The sequence below is a fragment of the Phodopus roborovskii genome, unplaced genomic scaffold (genome assembly GCF_943737965.1).
Source record: "Phodopus roborovskii unplaced genomic scaffold, PHOROB, whole genome shotgun sequence".
NCBI classification, from domain to species: Eukaryota; Metazoa; Chordata; class Mammalia; order Rodentia; family Cricetidae; genus Phodopus; species Phodopus roborovskii.
The window spans coordinates 34,862,584-34,886,884 of NW_026125052.1; the positions used below are offsets into that span (position 1 = coordinate 34,862,584).

The 24,301-nt window shown below is 43.5% G+C and overlaps 1 protein-coding gene across 1 annotated transcript in view; it reads left to right on the top strand.

The window, feature by feature from the left end:
* Tbcd (tubulin folding cofactor D) overlaps nt 1–24,301 on the top strand; it is a 153,977-nt gene that overhangs the window by 34,475 nt on the left and 95,201 nt on the right. The window contains exons 8-13 of the mRNA XM_051182690.1: nt 6,237–6,282; nt 7,937–8,069; nt 10,864–11,006; nt 12,922–12,982; nt 13,939–14,013; nt 17,269–17,363. Of these exons, the coding sequence (XP_051038647.1) occupies nt 6,237–6,282; nt 7,937–8,069; nt 10,864–11,006; nt 12,922–12,982; nt 13,939–14,013; nt 17,269–17,363 (553 nt within the window). The remainder of the gene's footprint in view (nt 1–6,236; nt 6,283–7,936; nt 8,070–10,863; nt 11,007–12,921; nt 12,983–13,938; nt 14,014–17,268; nt 17,364–24,301) is intronic.

The window sequence follows — 24,301 nt, forward strand, 5'->3', positions numbered from 1 at the left end:
GTTGAGTATTATTATTTCAAGGTCTGTGAAGAATTGTGCTGGGATTTTGATGGAGATTGCATTGAATCTGTAGTTTACTTTTGGCAAGATTGCCATTCTTACTGTGTTTAGTGAGCAGACTATACAAGTTTTCACAGAACATTCCAAGTAGATGTATAATAATCAGGATAGATATTAGACTTAATTCTGCCCTAAGTTAGAGAAGACACAGATCTCCCCCAGGAATATTTTCATTAATTATGTGGGAATTCCATACAGGGCACCTCAATCACCTGACTCCCATTCTTCCCAGGTTCATCCCCCTCCAAAACAAAACCAAACTAAAACCCAAAAGAAAACACCAAATCCAATTTGTGTTGCCCATATACTCATTGGAAGCATGGGTAAACTCCCAGTGGCTAGTCCCTTAAAGAAAACTTAGTGTCTCCCCCCCCCCCCCCCAGCCAGATGCCATCAACTGTGAAGAGCTACACTTCAGTGTCTTTATCACAGACTTTAAGGACTCTCTTCAATAGTGTCTTGCCTGGACTGTTTCTTTTTGTGAGTGGGTGGGTCAGATGTTGTCACAGAAGCCTTCAATCCCTCTCATTCTTAGTTATGAGTTTGTAGTCATTGATACCACTGCAAAAGGAGCTTCTGTGTGGTTTCCTGAACATCAACATGGTTTCCAGCAACAGCCTGGATCATGGACATCAATCTGGCCCTAGGGGCAGCATGGGTTATGGATGTCAACATGGTCTCTAGCAGTAGCACAGATCATGGACTTTAACAGTTTTTAGTGGCAGCATGAACCATGATCATCAATGTGGTCTGAAAGGCAACATGGATCATGGACATCAACACGGCCTCTGGTGGCAGCATGGACCATGGAAGTCTTTGGAGGAGACTTAATCTAGAAAATGAACCACTCTTCATCTTGGATATCTTGATGCTCAGAGTCAGGGTAATCATGTGGCAGCAAGTCTGTGGGCAGTACCCTGGAGAGCTTCAGGGTGCTGTATACCAGTACATCACTGTGTCTGCAGTCTGTAGATAGCACTGCAGCTCCATGCTCTCCTCCCCTCAGCAGGGCGAGCAGTGTGCAAAGTGGTGGCTGTGGCGGCAGTAGCAGCAGCAGCAGCGGTACTGGCCTAGTGATGGGGTGAGGCTGGCTGGTGATGGCCCGAACCTCCTGGCCACCTGAGGTCTGGCCATGCTTTCATGCTTGTGGCCGCTGGTGTGTTTCTTTCTGCTATTTGCCTTTCTGTTCTGCCATCTCCCATTTAATAACTAAACTAAATCAAACTGTTACATCAATCAAATTAAATTATTTAATATTACATTTAATATTGAAAGAAATTAAATTATAAATCATGTGTATGTTTGTGTGTGAATTTGTCATGTGAATACAGTGCTTACTGATGTCAGAAAAGGCTGCTGGATCCCCTGGAATTACAGGTGGTCGTAAGCCACCAGATACGGGTGTTGGGAACTGAACCTGGGTCCCCTGAAAGAGCTGTACATACTTTTAATGGCTGAACTCTCACTCCAGCCTACATAGCTGCCATTTATAAGGCAGAGAAGGCTCCTCCTCTGTAATTTATTGGGCTTTCATCAGGAAAGTGATCATGTATTTTTATTTGTTATGTTAATTTGACACATCACATTAATGGATTATTGAATTCTAAACTAGTCTTGCATTCATCGCAGATGAGGGATAAGCCCCATTTGGTTCTGGTATAAAGTTCTTATAGTATGTTGTTAGAGTCAGTTAACATTCATTCAGGGTTTTTACATCTGTATTATAGATGTTTGTAGTTTTCTGTTGTAATCTTGACTGTGTATTGGGGTAGCAGTGACCTCATACAGTCAGTTGGCAAGCATTTTCTCAGAGTTTGTGCAGGGTGGTATTTTTTCCTTCAATGTTAGCTAGAATTCAGTAGTAAAGTCACAATTTTTTTTTTTTTGTGTGTGGGAAGATTCTAAACCACAAATTCCATTTTTTTTTAAAAAACATGATATAGTTCTACTCAAAGGTTTTATTTATTTTGTTTTCTTAGAAAAATTCAGCTGGGCGGTGGTGGCGCCTGCCTTTAATCCCAGCAGTCAGAGGCAGAGGCAGGCAGATATCTGTGAGTTCTAGGCCAGACTGGTCTACAAAGCTGCACAGAGAAATCCTGTCTCAACCTCCCCCCCCCCCCAAAAAAAATTGTATGCATGATTTGCCTGCTCATCTATAAATGTACCAATTACATGCAGTACCCATGGAGGCCAGAAGAGGGCATTGGAATTGGAATTTCATGGAATTTCAGGTGGTTGTAAGCAGGCATGTGGGTGCTGAGAACTGAACTTGGGTCCTCTGCAAGAGCAGCAAGTGCTTTTAACTGCTGAGCCATCTCTTAAGTCCCAAATGTTTGTTTTTCTCTTTTTTTTTTTTTTTTTTTTTTTTTTTTGGCCTGTGCTACTTTCTTTTGAGGTGTTTGATTGTCATAACGCTTTTACCATCCTTTAAAGTCACTGTCCTTTGACTTTCTCATGTCCCTGATTTTGCACATCTATCTATGCTTCTGTTTTTTTTTTTTTTTTTTTTTTTTCTTTCTCTTTCTTTCCCTAGGTTTGGGCCTGTAAACTCTGGTCTTAACTATGCAAGATGAGCAAGACCAGTGCATCTACCCCTGAACTCTAATGGGCTTCTCTTTAAAGCAGGAAAAGTTGTTCCCACATATATCAGCTCTGATTTCAGAGCTTTGGAAGAGCGGTGTTTTGAGGTCCATAGTGCTTTAAGCTTGGTTGCCACTGTTCTGTGGCTTGTGGTCTGTGCTCCTGGCTGCTTTCTGGACAGGGACAAAGTCTCACATGCACAGCTGTGGACCTGTGTGGTGCTCCTGGTACTGCACAGCTGAAGAGGTGACTCAGAAAAGTGCCCCTGACTTACTGCCACTTTTATCTGCTGGCACATTGTTTCTTGGTTTTTGAAAAATTGGAAACATTTGTTTTAGCAGTTACTTTCTAAGCCAGAGACTAATCAGGATTTTTAATATTACTATGAAAACTGATTGAAATCTGAATGGTTTTAATAAAAAATATGAAGCCTCATCATGTTCAGATATATTTATAATATAGATACACAGGCTCATTTTAGGTCTTGTTATTTTTGTAAGGCGTCTTTGTTAAAGGTGGCCCTGTTTGTTGCCCCCCCCCCATGACTAAGAAAAGGACAAGGGTAGTAGAGCGTCTGATTGGAGGTGGGCGCGTCAGTGAGAGGGCACTTAGATGGGATTCTGGGATGCACCAGCTCTGAAAGGTGCATTGAGGTCAGGCCCTTGGATTGCGCCTTGCTATTCCAGCCAGGGTCTGCTGAGTAGGAAAGACGTGGTCCCTAGAGCCTGCTGGAAGGGGAGTTCTGTAGAGTTAAGGGATACACAGCAATTTGGAGGTGAAAGTTTAGAGAGAAAAGGTGATTATTTGTGTGAAGTTTGCTCTAACTTTTTAAAAGTGAAAAGGGTTTAACTTCTGTATTATCCCCCGTGAGATTTATGATCTGGGCCTGAACTATTTGAGTTCACAGTTTGCGAACCTGGGCTGGCTTTCTGTACTGTGACATAGGTGGGTAGACAGGTCGGCAGCAGGGTGGGGCTGGCCTCTGTCCCAGATGATGGTCAGGTTAGCCAGCAGGGCTATGCTTTTCTCCTTCTATACTCCTGGTGCCGTACCAGCTCCACGGGTGCAGTGTGTAGTGCTTGTGTTGTGTCCAGTTGTGTGTGGGGAGGAGGGAGAGCCCTCCCTGCTGCCCAGGTGCTTCTTCACTGGTGGCTGAGTGGGGTAGGAATAGTGAGTGGCAAAGTGCAGAGCCCTAGGCTCCACTGGTAGGTTCCTTCTGGCCTGCCCAAACAAAAACTCTTCTTGGTGACACCTCCCTGAGGCCTGTTGAGGTTCACAAGGAAGCCGTTGGGGGCTCCAGATGACTCCCTTATTATAAACCCAAGTTCACTGAGTATTTTGGGAATGATTTCCTAAGATGTGACATGGTGTTTCAGAGGTGACAGTTAAGGGCCTAAGTCCTGCCTTGCCATCCGTTTGCACTGAGTATGTTGGAGCGATGTAGTCTGTGGTGTTGGGTCTCTAGAGTGAAATAAAGTCGTGGGACTGTGTTTAGGATGATCACTTATGGACTGGAGTTGAATTGATGGAAATAAGAGCAGAAGGAAGATAGTGTGATTTCTGCTCAGGGGTTGTGACTGCCAGTATTGTGAAGCTGTGGTTGGGTTTGATCCCAGTTCCCAATGGGAGTTGAAGCAGTTGGGTAGAGACTAGCTAGACCTTACCACTGCTCCAGTGTCTGGACAGATTTTAGAGTTTGTGCTTTGTGATGCCCCAACTTTCAGATGAAGCTTCATTGTTACCACCTGTTCTGAGGACTTCTTCCTGAGCAGCTTGCAGTCTGGGGAGCCAACAAGCATCAGAGACTTCTCAGGGTTCTCTTAATAGCACTGGGTGGTGCTAGGACTTGACATCAGGACCTGGATTTTACGTTTTGATTGTGTGTGTGTGTGTGTGTGTGTGTGTGTATGTGTATGTATGTATGTGGGGGCTAACAGGAAGGGTCCAATATACATGACTAGACATTGACAGGACTGGATTTTGCAGTTGGTGCATATGTATATGTGTGTTCTTGTATGTCATTACTTGGGTTTATGCCAGTTTTAAATGCTATGACTTGTGTGTTTACTGTGTTTATGCTTATGTTTTATTGTTTGTTTCTCAAGACAGGGTTCTTCTTATGTAGCTCTGGATACCTTGGAACTTCTGTGTGGTTGTGAGCTTACGGTGATCCTCCTGTCTCTGTCTCTCAAGTGCTAGGATTATAGGCATGAACCACCAGGCCCACTTGTGCTTGTATTTTTCATGTGTGTAAATGTGTGGTATCAGTGTGGCACCAGAGTTCTAGTGGAAGAGAACTGGAGTTCCAGTGGGAGGAGCCAGAGTTCTAGTGAGGACCAGTGTTTCGTTGAGAGGTGTGTGTGTGTGCGTGTGCGTGTGCGTGCGCGTGCGTGCGCTCGTATGCATGTTTGAATGTTGATGCATGCTTGACATGATTTATGTGTAGAAGTCAGGAACAAATTCCTAGAGTTAGAGAATCAATGTTCTAATTGAAAGAAGAGTGTTCTAGTAAGGGCCAGTAGTCTAGTGAGTATCAGTGTTTTAGTATGCTAGCCAGAAAGAATTAGTTCTACTGAAGACCAGATAGTTTTTGGCTGCTGCCCTATACAGGGTCTGGATGTTGTACAACTACCCTCATAGGGAGGGTGAGTTTGGAAGTGCTAGATCCAGTGGTAAACTGTGGCAGAGGGTAGAAGTGTGTTCCGTGGAAGGTGAGGGGGTGGGATGCCCTCGTGGGTTGACTGAGATGGTGAGAGATGAGGAATGACTTCTGTGCTCCTCACTTTGTGTGGACCCTGTGGCCTGTAACTTCATTTGTGCACAGATACCATAGTGGTGAGACTTCCTGTCTCCTTGTAGTTGAGTCTGTACTTACGGCAGGTTGGGATCTGAGTCACTTGGAGGACTAGATTCCATTGACATACTCTTGCTATGAAGAGAGCTATTGGAAGATCCTTTTTCCAGATTTTCCTCTATCATGAAGTGAATCTCTTCACCTGGTATTTGGTGGTGTATACAGGCAGACTTTTCTGTCCTGCCAGCCAGTTCCCAAATAACCACACAGAGGCTCTTTTTTTTTTTGGTTTTTTGAGACAGGGTTTCTCTGCGGCTTTGGAGGTTGTCCTGGAACTGCTCTTGTAGACCAGGCTGGCCTCAAATTCACAGAGATCTACCTGCCTCTGTCTCCTTAGTGCTGGAATTAAAGGCATGTGCCACCAACGCCCAGCTGCAGAGACTTATTATTAATTATAAATGCTTGGCCAATAGCTCAGGCTTGATACTAGCTAACTCTTACATTTTAAACTAATCTATGTTCTCATTTCTTATCTATGTTCTGCCATGACTTGGTACCTCCTCTCAGTACAGACTCCGTCCTCTTCTTCCCAGCATCCTGTTAGTCCAGTGTTTCCACCTAACCTTATCCTGTCCAGCTGTAGACCAGTCAGCTATATTAAACCAGTCACAGTGACATATATTAACACAGCGTAAAGAAATATTCCACAGGTGTATGCTCAGCAACAATTCTGGACGATATAATAAGTTTGTTCTGATAATGTTTTAAACTTAGAAATATTTAAAACATATTATTTTTTCAGGCTCAAATATTTAAGCATGGGAAACGTGAAGATTGTCTACCCTATGGTAAGCTTAAAGAACAGTGTGTTTGTGCTGTTGAGTTTGTGGGTATGTAACCAAGTATGCTGCTGTAATACTTTTACTCAAGCATGAGCCTGTAGCTTTGTGTATTTGGACACTGTCATAGATATTTGACATTCTGTTTTGTGTTCTTTACTATAACTTAGATAAACCATTCTACTTATTTGAAACATAGGCAATTTCTAAAGACTTTGTGGTGAAGATCTGGATGTTGTGATGCTCCAGGTGCCCTGACTTAATCCTGAAGGGGCCTGCCTGGCCATAGTAGACGTGGTCCTAAGGTCACCTGGGACTGTATAGCAGCTTTGTTTCCGCATGCCACCCCCCCCCCCCATTGCTTCATTTCCCTCCATCTCATCTCCTCTCCGCATGCATCATCCCTTACACTTTGCTTTATCACTCCCACCATTTCATTTATCTTTCATACCCTTCTCCTCCCTTTCATCCCCTCTCCTTGCCTCACCCCATCACCCCATTCCTGTCACCTGTCACCTCATCTCCTCTCTGTCTCCATCTTCTCATTCCGTCTCATCAGCACCCCATTGTCTCACCCCTCCTCCCCACCTCATCCTTCCTCTCCAGCACTTTATATCCCTTCCCTATTATTCATTTTTTATCATTTATTCCCTCCCGTCACTTCGCCTCTCCTCATTGCTTTATCCCCTCCCCCGTGCCCCTCCCCCCCGTGCCCCTCCCCCGTGCCCCTCCCCCGTGCCCCTCCCCCCGTGCCCCTCCCCCCTTTCCCATGGCCTCACCTGCCCTTTCCGTCATCTCACATGCCAGCTCCGCTGGTCCCATCTTCCCCCCTCACTCATTCCCTCGTCCCCACCACCTCGTTTCTCTTTATTGTGTCCGCTCCCTCTTCCCCTGCCATTCATTCCCCCTCCCCGTGCTCCCCATCCTTTGTTCCTCCGTCCATTCTCTGCATCTTGTAGCCTCACCCTCTCATCAGCTCATCTCCTTGGTGTCACTTCGTTCTCCCTCCCCCACCCCTCCCTCGAGTCTCTTGTCACTCAGTCCTGTTTCTTTGTCTAGGCTTTTTGTACTGGCTCCACCCCCCACTCTGTCTTCTTTTTTCCTCACCCGTGTGTGGTTTGTCTCAATCTTGTCTATTTTACTTCAAGCCCACCCTCTGCTTCTATCCTGGACTTTAGTTTTGTCTATATAGTGCCATCATCGTACTCTTCTGGCCCACCTTAGTTCCCACCTATGCAGCCCAGGGTCTCGCGTCTCATTACGTCCCCCTCGGGGCTCCCTAGTGTCCTGCCTCAGCGTTGACTCCATTCTAGTGTAGTGCTGAGTGAGCGCTCCATGAATAAAACATACCCCAGAAGCACTGGTAAATCTGAATGACGACCACTTTTGCCCACACGTGTCCCTGTGTCCCTCAGGCCCTGCATGATTGCTTGCAGCATGATGGCTTCCCTTATGCTCTGGGCCTTTTCTACTTTTTGTTACATGGTTAGGACAATAAATAGGCTTCACCTAGCAATTCTTGGCAGAACACTTGGGGAGAAAGAGGTCTTGCTTAGGGATTCTGTATGGATTATCTGCCCCCTCCGTTGAAGCTGTGGGATCGGATTGTTTCAGGGGTGCACGCCACCTCCTGTTGCATTGAGTTGCTTGTTCTCATCTGCAGCCAATACTGTGCTGCAGTGCCTTGATGGATGCAGACTCCCTGAGAGCAACCAGACCTTGCTGCGGAAGCTTGGTGTGAAGCTTGTCCAGAGACTGGGGCTAACTTTCCTGAAGCCAAAGGTGGCCACGTGGAGGTAAGTTAGGCATGCGACCTTGCTGTACCTCAGGAAGACAGGGCTGTGTGGGCTGAACAGCAAACTGTTGCTAGGAGTGGGTTTTCCTGTTCCTGGAGCCACTGCCCTGCCAGCCCCAAATAACACACTGACATGCTGTATTTGATATAATGCTGTTGGTCTGTTACTTGTTTCTTATCGGCTAGCTCTGTCTTAAGTATTAACCCATTTCTATTAATCTAAGTATTTCCATGTGGTCTCATCTTACTGGAGAGTAGGGCTGGCGTTCGCGCTCTCTCCAGTCTCTACATGCTGACTCCTCCCTACTACTTCCTTGAATCCTCCTTGTCTCCTAGTCCCACCTATCTTGCTTTCTTATTGGCCAACAGTGCTTTATTCATTAACCAGTATGAGAAACATATCTCCAGAATGACATCTCCCATCACAGTGTCTTCTGCTTTTATTTCCCTTTGGTGTCTTGAGTGTTTGTGGTTTTGAAGGGAATAGTTTGTGTCTGTTTTTTGACTTGGTATGTTCAGGAGAATAGCTGAAGCTAGAGTGGTGATAGGAGAAGCTTGCTATGCCTCTTCTGAAGTGCTGCTCAGGAATACCTGCAGGCTGTCGGTTTGGTCTCTTGGGAAGCTCCTGATCACTCACCTCTCAGAGAAAACCTGGCTCACTTTGGAAGGTTTATTCAGAAATGAAAGTGTCTTTTCTTGCTGGTGGACACAGCTTCTTCTAATGTACTCACAGTATGGTTTCTTTCTTTCTTTCTTTTTTAAGACAGAGTCTTGCTCTGTAGGCCAGACTAGTCTTGAATTCACCCTGCCCCTGTCTCAGTCTTTTAAGTTCTGGGATTCTAGGCCCGTGCCATCATGTTTAGAAAGTGTTGTTGTTGTTATTGCTATTAATATTATTTGTGCAAGCACTCTACTACTGAGCCTCATTCAATTATTAATGTGTGTGATTTGAGAAAAACTATTTTAGTTTAGTTAAAACTTTTTCAAAAGTGTAGTGAAGAACTAGTTTAGTTAAAACTTTTTCAAAAGTGTAGTGAATTCCAAAGAAGTATGTTATGATTTAGAGATTTCTCACATGTTTAGTATACACTTAACTCTAGGCTACTAGGCTACATTCTAGTGATCTGTTCTAAAATCTCCATGGAAAATCTCCGAAGAAACAAAACCAATAGGATGTGAACACAGCATGGAAGCTGGTGAAACTCAAGTTCTGAAGAGTGAGTGGCAGTCTGGAGGCTCAGGAGGAGCCTGTGACCTAGTTAGAGGCTGACAGGTGGGAGAGGCAGCCTGCTGTTTTGTCCAGGCTGTCAGCTGATTGGACAAGACTCATCTGTTCTAGAGCTGGTTTATGTGTCCAGAAGTGAGTCAAAGACATACCAGATGTGTTCAGTTAATGCTTACAGGTACTAAGAACCTTAATTGAAGAAAATAATTTAGTATTACCATTATTTTGTCTATTTTTTGAAATGTACCATGTAGTTATTAATAGAATTCGTTTTGGTGGGCATGGATACACACTCACAATCCTAGCACTCTGTGAGGTAGCAGGGTAGTTCAGGGCTTGCCTGTTCTACATGGTGAATTCCAGGCCTGCCAGAGCTACATATAAGACTCTGTCTCTTAAAAAAAACCAAACCAATCCAAAATATGATTTGTTTTTTGTTTTGTTTTGTTTGAGACATAACCTGTCTATGTAGCCCTGTCTGTCCCGGAATTCACTCTGTAGACCAGGCTGGCGTCAAACTCACAGAGATCCTCCTGTCTCTTCCTTCCAAGTGCTGGGCTCAAAGGAGTGAACCACCATGCTTGAATAATGATTGGATTTTAATTTCACCCTATTGCTGTTTTTCTCTTCTCTTTTTCCTTTTATTTCATTGTCCTTCCCACTTGGCAGGGAAAGGGTCTCATGTAACCCAGACTGACTTTGGATTTGTTATTTGGATAACCTTGGCTTCCTGATTTTTCTGCCCCCATCTCTCAAGTACTGGGATTACAGGCTTGTTCTCCCATGTCCAGTTCCTCCTTTAATCTGTCCCTCTCCCACCCCACCCCTTCCCTCTCTGGTGATTGTGTAGCACTTCTGTGCTGTGGTTTTGCTGCAGTCTTGACAGTGCCTGTGGTGCAGAGGGGTAGGTGGTGCACATTATGATTTCTGTTGGGGAGGAGAGTACCTTGCCTTGGCCTAGTGGGTCTCTCCATAGGGTAGAGATTTAGACAGAATCTACCTTCCTTTTTTGAATTCTGTCTGGAGTGCTGGATTTTTGGAGGGAGTTGGCTTGGTCAAGGCTGGATAGGGGATGGTGGTTGAGTGGTGTCCGTGAGCCTCACCATTGTTGGTTCCCCTTTTCTTGTTTCCCAGGCAAGTGGGAGATCTGTTCAGAGCTGCAGTTGGCAAATAGGTAAGGAATGGGCCCTGTGGCCTGGGCTGAGGCCAGAATGCCAGGCAGCTGGAGAAGGTAGCCTTTTGTTCATAATAAACAAGGGTGAGGCCCTGATACCTTCCATGTGTACCCTATGGCCAGGCTTTGCCATTGCCTTTTGCCATCAAGCTTTCTTATGGAAGACTCTTCAGAATTAGAGCATGCATCTGGCCTAGGTTGGCTTTCTTTGAGGCTTGTCTTGATAATATTGCATCAGTGGTCTTCCTTTTCCTCTAGTCTTTGTGGTGTGTGAGATTTCCACAGGCATCATGTATGATTTCGAGGGATGCTAAGTTGATGACTTCACTTACCAAAAGACTTATTTGTAGGGCCAGGTTGTATACTTCCTACCTGAAATTGTTTTGTTTTGCATAGGTATCAGCGTGGCTGTCGGTCTCTGGCTGCCAACCTGCAACTCAGTGCCCAGGGTAAGAGCGAGCAGAAGCTGCTGCCTGATAGTTTCACTTCTGATGGTGATGAAGACTATGATGTTCCAGAGGGTGTGGAGAGTGTGATAGGTAAGTGGAGCCTACAGCAGATGTCAGGCATGCCTCCCTCCGCAGCACAATGTAGGCTTTTCCTCTCTGTGTACCCTCCCCTTTTCCTTCCTGGTTACCTTCTGTTACCTCAACTAGCACATGCTCACTGACCTGACCCTCCATGGACAGTTGCTTCAGCAGCCCCAGCTTCCCATGGTCTCTTCACCCCTCCACATTGCCTTTCTGCAACCTGACGCTTAAATTGTTCTCCCTGGTTATCTTCAGGGAAACAGGGCTCCCAGGAAAAATAGACTTGGAACATGGGGCTCATGTCTCCAGCCTGATACTCTTGTCTTGTGCAAGCATCCTTCCCATCATCTCAAACTACTCTAGGTCTCCACACTTACAGGAGTCTTGACCCAGTGTCTGTTCTCAGGCAGCCCTTTACTGTGCCCAGCCTCAGGTTCACTGCTGTCCGCTCACTCTTCCCGCTGCCCTTTGGATTCCTGCAGGTCAGGTTTTCCCCCATACTTGTCTATACCCGCTGTCTGTATTGTCTCCTTGACCACAGCGGTGATGTTTGTGTGGCCAGAACTCACATACATTTGATCTTTTCTTTGACATCCCCTCCCCCCATTAGGATTCTCTTTCTTGGTTGCTGTGGCACAGCACCTATCCTGGGTACCTCTAAACCACCTTGAACTTCATAGACCCAGGATGTGTTCTCTTGCTCCTTCTCTGTTATTGCCTACCTGCCTTAGGCATATTACTTTACACTCAGCTTCCCCAAAGAACACCCAGTCTGCTGATTTGTTTCTTCCCAACTTTTAGCTATGTATCCATGTCAGTTCTGGGGTTTGCCCTGTGGCCAGTGTTTGGACCATACTGGGCTTGTAAGGTGGTATGACCTGGGATAACCCTCTGACTGCCTCTGGCTAGTCCCCAAAGGTCTCATCTTCCTCTGTGGAACCTTTCCCAGATGTTTCAGTTTCTTTGATACCCTGTCTATGGCTTATTGAGGCCTTTACCTGGGGAGGCAGCTTGCTCCCTGTTGATTTTCCTGTTGGGTTGGCTCCACTTGTTAGGAAGTGGCAGAAGTGCCTTTTCTTTTTCTTTTTTTTTTTTTTTTTTTTTTTTTTTTTTTTTTTTTTTGTCTTTTTGTTTAAAAATAAGGGGGAGGTGCTTTCATTGTAGTTAAAATTAAGATCCAGGATTGGGGTGAGATAGCTCAGCTGTTTGCTGTTTAGAACACCTGCTGGTTTGGTTCCCAGCACCTACAAGATGGCTCACAATCATCTGTAACTCTAGTTCCAGGAGATCTGACCCCCTCTTTGACTTCTGAAGGTACCAGGCATGCACATGGTACATATACATACATGCAGACAATACACTCATACATATAACATTTAAAGTAAATTAAGACCTCTTGGGCATGCAAGATGGCTCAGTGGATAAAGGGACTAAACTTGACAACTCAGGGTTGATTCCTGGGACTTACATGGTAGAGTGAGAGAACCAGCTCCTAGACGTTGTCCTCTGGTCTTCGCATTCATGCTGTAGCATGCCCACATCATACTCATCCTCCCACTAATATGAAAAATCAAACAAAAACAATTAAGACTCTTACTTTTTAGAGAAAGGGTCTCACTGTGTAGCTCTAGCTGGGCTGGAGCTCTCTGTGTAGACCAGGTTGGTTTTGAACTCAATAGAGATCTGTCTGCTTTTGCCTCCTGAGTGCTAGGATTTCATCTCTGAGGCAGTCTTCCTGCCTCAGCTTCTCAAGTGCTGAGAATATAGGCATGCGTAACCTATGACTGGCTAAAATTAAGATTCTCAGCATAGTTCCCACAGTGTAATCTCTGCAGTAGAGTGCAGGGTTGGTGGGATAGTTTACATATAAGCAGGGATATTAAGGTTTCATACAGGCTGATGGTTTGTGTCCTGGTTCTTGCAGAGCAGCTCCTGGTTGGGTTGAAGGACAAGGACACTGTGGTGCGGTGGTCTGCAGCCAAAGGGTATGTATAAATACCGAGTGAGGGGCAGGTGTGTCTCAGTGTTACCTCTTCATCCTTGAAAACTTTACATGGACTTTGAGAGTTGTAAATACTTTGTAGTTTTTCAAATGATAAAACATTGTTTTACATACATTTAAAGATAATTACTGGCCGAGGATGGTGGTACATGCCTTCAATTCTAGCAAATTGCTGTGAGTTCAAGACTAGCCAGGTCTATGTAGGAAGTTCCAGGGCAGCCAGAACTACATAGTGAGACCTTGTCTCAAAAACAAACAAACAAACAAACAAAAAAAAAAAAACAAAAACAAAAAACCCCAAAAAACAAACAAACAAACAAAAAAAACCCAAAACACCAAAAATTAAAAAGAAATTCTCCTGGGGTTAAATTTTAGACTGCCTGAAGTGGTGTGAGGGTAATATTAGTGATAGCTGATGCCTACGGATTAGATGTTTAGGTTGCTGAAGAGACTGTGTGGTGGAGTAAAGTGAGGCAGTGCTGTTTCTTGCTCATAGGTTTCTCTGGCATCACAAATGTGAAGCTGTCCACAGACCGAAGTGGGCTGCCACGGGAGTTTGTATTTATGTCAACAGTAGATGTATGTTGGCTGAAGTCTGTCCTGCTGGGAGGGATGGACCAATGCATGCACAGTGAGACATGCTGGGAGAAGACTTCAGGTCTCTGGCTTTCCTCTGTGCAGGCCCGGGACTAGCCTTCTGTGGAAATGGGACAGTATGTAGGTGAGAGGGCCTAGGTTGGCTCTTAAGCATTTGTTTAGTGCTCAGTGATGAGTTCAATGTCTCTATTTCTTTGGGGAAAGGTGACCACGTGCCCTGATCACATGTTCAAAGAGTCACCTGCCCTGTCCTTGGCATTCTGCTGAGCCTGCCGTCCTTGGGGGAATGGGAGGCTTACTCAAGATGGTCATAGCTGATGGGCTGTTGCTTTTCTTTTTCAGAATTGGTAGGATGGCTGGAAGGCTTCCCAGAGAGCTGGCAGATGATGTGGTGGGGTCTGTGTTGGACTGCTTCAGGTAAGTTGTCACTTGTGGCTGTTTGCTCTTGTGTACTGTATCTTCTTTCATCTGAGCTATTTGTTAGAACCCCAAAGCCTATTTTTCCCTTTTCAAGTTAAACTTGATAACTTCAGTTATCTGATATGTTGTTCCTTTCATCACCATTATGTATCTAAAACCTTTACAGAGAAATGAAATCATGGTTGAACTCATGCAAATGTAAATAGGTCTTCATAGGCAAGTGTAGTGTGGGTAGGCGGAGCTTCTTAGAATGAGGGAATGTTCTGAATGTATGCTGCTAGCCGGAGTGGATACTAAGACTCTGCAGTGACTGATGTCTGGATTTGGAGTTAATGAATGACAGTTGCCTTTCAGTACATTCTGGGTGTGTTGGGCACATGGCCTGTGTGTATGATGGCTTTTTGGGTGGGTGTGATCATGGGGCCATAGACTGGCATTGCATACTCTTAGACAGGGACATTGGATTTGTTTCTTTCCTGATGATTATCACCCTGTGTGTGATGTTTATCTGGGCTTTGGAAGTAGAGGGTTAAGAAGGGGCATATGTCTGTCCAGACCCTTCTTTTTCATGGTCTTTTGTTAGCAGTACACTTCTGAACCTGCTATTCTGTGTGACTGTGTCTGGCTGGCAGGAAGTATATTAACAATACTTTGGGCATGCGAGCACTTTCTCCTTGTGTCTTTAGAAATGGTTCACCAACAGCCCAAATTTGACTTCCTTCTGGAGCGGGCCCTTCTTCATTTTGCCAGGGGCTGCTTGGTGACAGGTTGTAGTTTGCAGGAGGCAGTGTGTATGTCAGCAGAGACTGTTTTGGAATGATGTGGTATATAGTGGGAGTGTTAGCAGCGCACATTCTCACTGGGACTGCTTTATGGAGTGTGGGGAGAAGAAAATGTATATGGCTTCTTTTCTCAAGATTGTCTAGATTCGTTTTAGGCCTTGTCCCTGGAGCTCCTTCCTGGAGGTCATGGGATGGGTGTGCTGGTGATGCCCTGAACTTAGCACCAGTGCTTACTTGCTTCTGAGGGTGGCTAAGGCCTTTTTGCTCTCCAAGTGAGCAGGTTTTGGAAAGAGTGGGATTCCATTATTTTCTGGTTTCCCTGAGTTTCAAACATTGTTTTTCCCCCCACCCCCACCCCAAGGTTTTTCTGAACATTCCCTCTGGTCACTTAGAACTTTTTATGCAGGACGTTTTCTGCACTCCCTTGCCTGCAGTCTCTCTGGCATCCTCAGCCAGTTCTCTGTAGAGTGCTGCAGGGCTCTGGTGTGTACTGCCTCTCCAGACTGTGTTCCTTCCTCCTGGTTTGTAGCCTTGGTCTAATAATGTTGGAGTCTAGTTCATTTAAACCTTTTTATGGGTCTGTTTTTGTTTTTTAATAGATAGCAGATACAAAAGTGTATCCTGTTTTTGTGTCTGTGTTCTGGACAGAGAAAAGATGTTACTGCTCTTGAATCCTCAGCCCACATCGTACAAGCATACCGATGGGAAGGGTCAGGATATTGGGTCTATGGAGACGCCTGGATCTTCCAGCCATTTCCTCCAACCCACTTATGGCATCTAAGAATTCTGTGCTTTCTCTGTCTGGATCTCTAGGCCTGGGAGCTTAGGCTTAGATTTGAGATAATAGTATGCCGTTAGCACTTGGCCGAAGTCTCTTTCTTTACCCCTGTTGTATGAAGGCTGGGTTTTTTATTGGACTCGGGTATGCAGTGGTGATCATACCCAACATTTCAGGCCTGCCTGCCTGGAGCCATAGTGACACACTTGTAGTTTAGAAGTGAAGTTCATTTACTGTATTTGAGTCATCATTGTGTTGATTTTGTATCAGGTTCACTCTGATGGTAATCTTCGTAGAAGTGTGAGGAAGCATCTCTCTCAATTTGAAATCCTAAGGGACATAAAGATTTGGAAATGGAACCAGGTGTGGTGGCATATTCTCATATAGTCCCAGCACTTGAGAGGTAGTGGTAGGAGGGTCAACACTTCAAGGCCAGCTTCAGCTGAGTTTGAGGCCAGCTTGGGTACATGAGACTGTGTCTCAGAACAAAACAAAAAACCAAAACAAACAAACAAAAACCCCACAAGATTTGAAATGCTCACATAGCCTCTGAGCAGGCACCTGGTAAGACACCTGGCACTTTGAAAAATTGTAATTATGAGTGAGTAGGAGGACAGCTGTATCTAACAGCTCACGAAGGCTCATGCAGTGTCCATCTGGTAGACATTAGTGACTTCTTTTTCTCTCCTAATAGTTGTGTGATGATTTTCCTATACATTTCTTTGCTGTCAAATGAATCCAGCCAGAATAGGTAAAAGCTTGTGATTTGTTTTGCCTTTTTATGATGTGCATTTTCATTTTTATTTTGGCAACAAAATACAGAAACTTGAGAGTGACCCTGACCAGTCTGAGACAGTCGTTCACATTGGAGTTATGGCAGACCACACCCTGAAGAGAACTTTTGAGTACCTAGGCACACTGACTTTAAATGTAAAATGTCACTTGTGAGACCCTTTTTCAGTTGGGTGCAAAATAGTTGTAGTCCTAGTTACTTGGGAGGCTGAGGAAGGAGGATTGCTTGAACCTACAAGTTTACAAGTCTGGGAACACAGCCAGACTTGATACTTCCATGCCTTTGAAAAAGTCCTTAAATGCTATTTTTTTTTTTTTTTTGAGGTAGAAGCTCATGTATCTCAGCAGTCTAGCCTTGAACTTAATGTAGTTGAGATGGCCTTACATTTCTGACCTTCCTGTTTCCACTTCTCAGATACTGGGTTTAGAGGCATGTGATACAGTGCTCCTCTTATTTAATCACTTTTAAATCTTGAATGTGATCACGGAGGTAACAGTGGGTGCCATGTAAAGATGTCCTCTTGTTCTTTATCTACTAATATCTTCTGAGTTGTGTGGAATCTCTGTTGACTCTCTACTGTCTGATCAGAGTGGGCTGAGACCAGAGTGTGTCTGTGGTGGTAAGATACTATCTAGGGTAGGTGGCCTGGATTGATGTTGAAGATGGTGGGATGTCTCTGGGCTGGCCTTGAGCTGACCTAACTCCTTTCATTATTATTGGGTGATTTAAAGAGTAGTATTGATGTGGCAGTTATCTTCACATTAGGTTTGAGTCTCTTATTTGTTTAACCAAGAAGTAATGGTTTTAGCAAGGCTCATAGACCCAGAATATGGATCAACGTGTTTCTTGCAAAACTGTGGGCTTTGAACCTGGAGTTGACATTAGAACTCTGGTCTCAGTTTTCAGGAAACGGATAAGGCATGGCATGGTGGATGTCTGGCATTGGCAGAATTGGGTAGACGAGGCCTTTTGCTGCCATCAAGACTCTCAGAGGGTAAGTAACTGAAATGCATGGATCTGAATCCTAAGGGCTGCTGAAAAAAACTTGGTTCTTCCAATGTGACTAGTCACAGACACCAGTGTTTCTGGGGAAGGACATGGTATATACATTATTTCTCAGGTTTCTTTCTCATGCAAGCCTTTATAATTTACTAATTACTTCTTTAGCCTGTTGTAGCTACATGTTGCATGTACTCTGTGTACTGGATTTGGAGAGTCATGGACATGGGTAATATTTGGTTTTCTTGTTTCTAGAACTGTTTTTTTTTTTTTTTAATCTTGAGGGATGCTGTCACCCATTGAAAGCATCTGAAGATGTAGCACTTAGTACCCCCACAGTGTATGATGTTACCTGCAGTGACAGTGTCCCAATGGATGACACAGCTTGTGTTAGCAGTGGAGGTGAGCTAACGGAGAGGAGGGACAGTGTAGTGCATGTGAAGAAAGACCATGAGTCCAGGCTAGTTGTTAGGTCCTGGTGGATGGGTTCAGAGAATAAGGCTATGGCCATGTGCCATTATCTGGAGGTGCCTTGTGAATGGGAGGGAAAGGAATACAAAACCTAAAAGTGTGCTACAGAGATTATGCAGGGTGTGGCTTTTGTCTAGAGCAGTGGTTCTCAATCTTCCTAATGCTGCAACCCTTTATACAGTTCCTCATGTTTGGTGACCCCCAACCATAAATTTATTTCATTGTTTCTTCATAACTGTAATTTTGCTACTGTTATGAATTATAATGTAAATATCTGATATACAGAATATCTGGTATGCCATCCCTGTGAAAGGGTGTAAGGTGTATGGTTTTTCTGCCTGCCGCCCGGTCTGGTCCTGACCCGCCGCCACGCCGCCAGCCCCAAATAATACACAGACTCTGTATTTGATACAATACTGTTGGCCCGGTTACTTGTTTCTTATCGGCTAGCTCTGCCTTTAATTATTAACCCATTTCTGCTGATCTATGTATCTTCACATGGCCTTCCCTTACCAGGGAGGTGGCTGGCGTCCAGCTCTCTCCTGACTCTCCATCTTGACTCCTCCTTACTACTTCCTATTTCCTTCTTGTCTCCTAGTCCCTCCTATCTTCCTTTCCTATTGGCCAACAGTGCTTTATTATTAACCAGTATGAGAAACATATACAGAATGACATCTCCCATCATCTCCTCTTTTCTGTCTAAATAAAAAGAAGGGTTTTAACCTTAACATCGCAAAATATATTACATAACAGTTATCAAATAAGAATCACAGTTAACACTATTTAGCCCATTAACATTTAGCAAGATTTAAGAAAATATTCCATCATCTATTTTATCTTTGTGTGTCTAAAGTCTATACCATAACTATCTGTCTTCAACTCCTTCAAAGACCACAGAAGGATAATATATAAACTCTACAAATGACAGAGACATCTTGCCTTTGTCAGTCACCTGAAGTTCTTCTGTAATCTTCCATCTTCAGCCCATAGGCCATAGTGTGTCTGGCAGACTCTTCAGCAAAGCAGGAAACTTTAAACTGTCTTTTTGTTGGTAGTTTGTCAGTCACTTTTCTCTGTGTCCTGCAGACTGTCTGGCGGACTCTTCCATGAAGCAGAACTCTGTAGCAATGTCCATCTTGAATCAGCAGTCACTTTTCTGTGGGTCCTGCATGTCCAGTTTATATAGCATAAAGTCAAACAGTCCAGACAAGAGCAGTATCTTGTCCAAATGGCTAGTCTTGCCACATTGGAAGCAAACTCCATAACGAGTTTCTTCAATGTCCATCTTCCTTTCTGACGCAGGTGATTTTGCCAGGAGCAATTGTGCCTCATTGTCAAGAAAAACCCTAAACCATTTTAAATGCCATTTTCTGTAGGTCTTTGAAAGGTTTGAAGAATTCCTATCTATCTTAAATACATCTCTGCATATCTAGAAAACCTAACTCACCTAGCTATAAGTTTTGACTACTATAGGTAACTGTCTAAAATCTGTACTAAAATATACATTACATTTCTAAATGAGCTATATAAACACAACATCTAAACAAGAGGAGAAATATACTTAATCACAAAATTGACCTTAAATGGTATCAATAAATGAAAATCTATTCCAAAACAAAGTAATCAATAAATGAAAATCCATTCCAAAACAAAGTAGTCATATCTATACCACAATCCCCTTTTTACTTTTAAAAAGAATTGGCTGTGAACATTACCCATTTATAACCAAGTCCATTTAAATGAAAACAAACATTTATAAACAATATTTGGGAATTTGGGCGTCGTTCTTTCCAAACTACTTCCTGCTGACAGGGGGCGCTGTTATGGGGATCCTAAGAAGTTGTAGAAATCTTTGCTGTAGTCTGCGAGGCTGCTTTGTCCAAGCTGTTTTGAATGTTGTATCACCAGCGACTCTGTTTCAGGGGGTCTGGCTTGCTCAAACCACATAAGTCTGGAAGGAATCCACAGCTTTTTATTTTCTGTGGAAACAAAAATAGAAATCCTTTTCCCCAGTAACTTGTCCTTGAACTTAAATGTTTGAGTCAAAGCATTTTTAAAATATATAAATTGAATTAATCCAGCAGCATTTCCTTTATCAGTTGTTATTTTCTCAGCAGTCAAACAATGCAGAGACAACACAATAGCATACAGTAACCAGATTTTCTCTGAGCTTTTTATCTTTACGTGCCTTTATTATTACTCTGCTTATTTTATTTTTATTTTTTTATTTTTTGACATAGGGTTTCACTGTGTAACTCTTATCTGTCCTGGAATTTACTCTGCATACCAGGTTTTCTTTGCAAATCACAGAGATCTGCTTGCCTCTGTCTCCTGAGTGCTGGGATTAAAGGCGTGTGCTACAACACCCAGTTGCTACAAACATCACCCTAAAACCGGTTTGAGACTGTTTTGCTCGAGACAACTCATGACTAGCTAGCTGTAATGGTGCACCTTTTTATTACACCCTGGCCAGTTTCAAGTAGAACTACAGTCAAGAATTTTCTGCCACACAGTGACTAACTACATATGTCACAGCCAGTTCTGTTGAGAAATTTGGTTGCTAAAAATTTTCTTCCTACAGGATCCATTGGAGCAATCATCGTCCCATTTCAACAGGAAGTAATCTTAATATGACTACGCCCCCTTTCCCTACCCTTGGAATTTTGGGATAATAGTCATCGTCTTTGGGTTGGTTTTAGTTATTTGGGATTGGGTGATGCTTACACTCGGGTTTACCTTTTAGACAGGAATAGGGAATGGTTGGTAAAGGTATGGTTTAGATGGGATATAGGTAGATTAGCCTATTTTCTTGAGAATTTGAGTAAGAATGAGATAATATTTTACAGCTTACATTGTTGTGTATTCTTATATGGTAAGCTATGTAAAATTAAGTTTATATTTTGTTATATTGTGTTAAATATTTCCACTTAAAATATTTTATGCACATTATTTTTTTTTTTACCATATTCTATGTATGTATACTTTTCCTGTATTCAAGACATTTTGTATATTGATACAATTTGGGATATTTATCTTGCTGCCCTTTATAGTTCTACCTCTTGTCTTAACACTTATACTCTACCTCTATTTTAGGGATTTACATGTAGGTATATGTAAATAGTTATATTGTTTAAGTATTTATTCCTGCTTTACTCAGGAAAGTTTTAATCAGTCTTTTTAGCTAAGTTCCCGAGTATTACAGATTATCTTCACTCACATTTCCTGTACCTATGAGATTAGTCAGATATAAATGCTTAATCTTCAATCACTTCATAGACATGCAGAACATGGCATTTAAATGTTTTAATATTAGTACTCCATTGACATGAGACACTGTTGCTCCTGACAACACCGTGCACTTTCCCGAAAATATGTTGGACACTGTTGTTGCTCCTGCTGGAGTTCAATCTCGCCTCAGCTAATGGCCTGTTGGGCATAGAATTGCCCCCACCTTGACCACTGATTTGGACATGCAGTCCTATGTGCTTACAGGAGACAAATATAGAAGACTGCTTGACCTTGCCAAGTCAGGGTAAGACAGCCATTCTATTTCCCTGCTGTTGTTGTGGTCTGTCAAGTTCTCTTGGCCTTAGCCAAATCTGGGTGTACCAACGTCGCTGTGAGACCTAGGGTGACTGTTCAGGTGGCTTGCTGTTTCTGTCCTTGCTGCACCTTTTGGAAGTTGTCCATCCGCATTTCCTGTCTACTCTAATATTGTTAATTTCCTTCTCAGGTCTTGATGAGGTTGAAGATTAAACTATCACAACTATTATTCTCTCTTCCTAGTTAGATATATTAGGTACTAGACTTACGTTTTCCAGCTTAGGACAACTCTATTGTAAACTCCATTATGCCCTCACCCTAGGACTAGATATGTAGGTCATTTTGTTCTCGATTTTCCTTTTCTTAGAGCACACTTGTTATTCACTGTTTTGTATATAGTTTTGTATTAAGCCTAAATCTTTTCTTTAGACTAAAAGGGGAATTGTAGTGAGATAGTCCTTCTGTAGCACTGACCATGCCCATTGGGGGGTGGAGCGATGGGCGGAGGTGACCTGAGGAAGGAGGTCGGAGGGGGCCAGGAAGGCGCTCTCTCTTTCTGGCGTGACTCGGACAGGAGAGGATCGGGTTGAATTTCCTGGTGTTCATCTGTCTAGGTTGTAAGTTATTTCTCCCTGAATAAACATCTATTCGGCTTATTTGTTTATCCTGATCCTTATTTACCGCAATAAAAGGGTCATTTGACCACCAATGGGGTTGCACCCCACAGGTTGAGAACTGCTAGTCTAGAGCAAGACACTGGAACCATATGGGTTGGATGTCACAGATGCCAAGCTATAGGTTCGGTACTGGGACACAAGGGATGTCTTCTAGAGCTGCATTCTATTTATCCCCTCTGCTTTTAAAAACTCAGTTGTATTGCAATAATTTGCATGCTGTATAGTCTACGCATTTATAGTTTATAGTGGTCTCTGACGTGTTTGGAGTTGTGCATCATCTTGTAATTTAAATTGAATATTTTCATTGCCTTGGGCTGAGATCCTGTACTACAGAGCAGCCACTCCCACCCTACTACCCAGCCCGAGGCAAGCTCTGGTCCTCTCTTTGCTGTTCTGCTTTGCCCTTTTCAGACATTTCATGTAAACAGACTTTGGTGTTTGTTCTTTTGTGTCTGAACTTTATGTAATCCTCTGATGATCAATGTGTGGTGGTGGTGCTCCATTCCTTTTTACTGCTGATGGGGATTCCGTTATATGGAAGTACTGCTTTTTGCTTACCAGTTTAAGTAACCATTTTGGCTGCCTCCACCTTTTGACTTTTTGAGTAATGCTGCAATGAAATTTGTTTGAGTTTCTGTGTAGACAAAGTGTTATCACTTGTCTTGGATGTAGACCTGGGAGTGGGAATGATGGTTAGTCCCAGAAACAAGTCAGACTCTACTAACATGCTGCATTGCTGTACATTCCCACCAGCCCTATCCTCACATCCTCATCATTATTTATTTTTTGCCTTCCCTCTTTTTAAAAAAGTAATTAATACTGTAGTTGCTGTGGAATGTCAGTTACTTCTTCATGGCTTGGTGGTCCCTGATGACCAAGGAGGAAGTCTGCTTCAAGATGTTGCTAGATGGTAGCTGTTTTTATAGCTACAACTGTCTCTGTTGTCAGGAATTGTGGTGTGGCAAAGTCACTCGGTTTTGTCAGAAAGGACTGGACACAGACTTTGGGAGTGGTAGGAGGGTTTCCTCAACCCATGTGTTAGTTTGGCCCATTTCATGAAGTCAGCAGGCCTTCAGCTATGGAAGCCTAGTTAAAGAGGTCCTACAACTTGCTGTGCCGTAGAACCTGAACCAGTGCTGTTTCTCTTTGGTTTTCTTCCATGGGACTAGCTTGTATGTGTGTTGTACCATATTTCAGGACACCAGACAACATTGATCCTACCAGCTGGAGTATTATTGGTATCATAAGTGAGATGTGTCAAGCTATTATTTAAAACATGATGTGGAATAAATTAGCCCATGATCTTTCTCTGGGGAGCTGTCCTCCTGCTCTGCAGTGTTTTCCTTGTGAACCAAACCTCCCTGAAGCTTCTGTTTGTGCCAGGGGCACAGTGTACTCTCTCCTGAATAGGGGAAGCATCATGTCAGGCAAGGGTGACAGGGGCTCTGGAACCTGTGTGAAGATGCTAACACTAACATTGAACACCTGGAGGATGCTTTTTATGTTTTTGTTTTAGACCTCACTGCTCCTCTGACAGTGGTCTTATTTGCTTAAAGTAATAGCTGAATACTTGCTTCTCATAGCCATTGTGTACTATAGAGCCTCCTGAATTGACAGAAAGCAAAAGCACTACAGTCCCATCATTTGGAAATTAGTGGAGTTCAAGGTTGTTCTTGGTACAGTGAGTTTGAGGTCAGCCTATGCTAAATGAGAGACCCTGTGTCTTAAGAAAGAAAAGGAAAAGCACATATGAACATGAAGGACAAGGTGTAGATGAACAAATATATTCATAGCCAGAACATTTGTTTTTGTCCCAGAGGACATGGGAAGCTTTCTGGGAGTATGCTGAATTCAGAGAGGAAGTGACTTTGGGGAGGTCAGATTGGCTTTCCCATAGATTAGAGAGTAGATCTGGGCATAGAGAGTAGATCTGGGCAGAGTCTCAGGAAGGAGCAGTCTGGTAATCTATTTAAGGAGTTCTGCCTAGTTACCTGCATGCACACACTCACACATGAGTTCCTGTACACATTGTGCCTAAGTTTGTTGTTTTGATCTTTGCTTCCATGGATGAGGGCTTGGGCCATTATCAAATGACTCCTTAGCCTTTATTTCAAGTGGTCCAGATGCTTTATTGGTCCTGGTTTTGGTTCTCTTGGTTTTTTTGCTCTTTGAACCATGTTCATGGTGAATATGCCATGGGTATCATGACTAGCCTGAGTAGGCTAGTGTAGGGTTTTGGCTT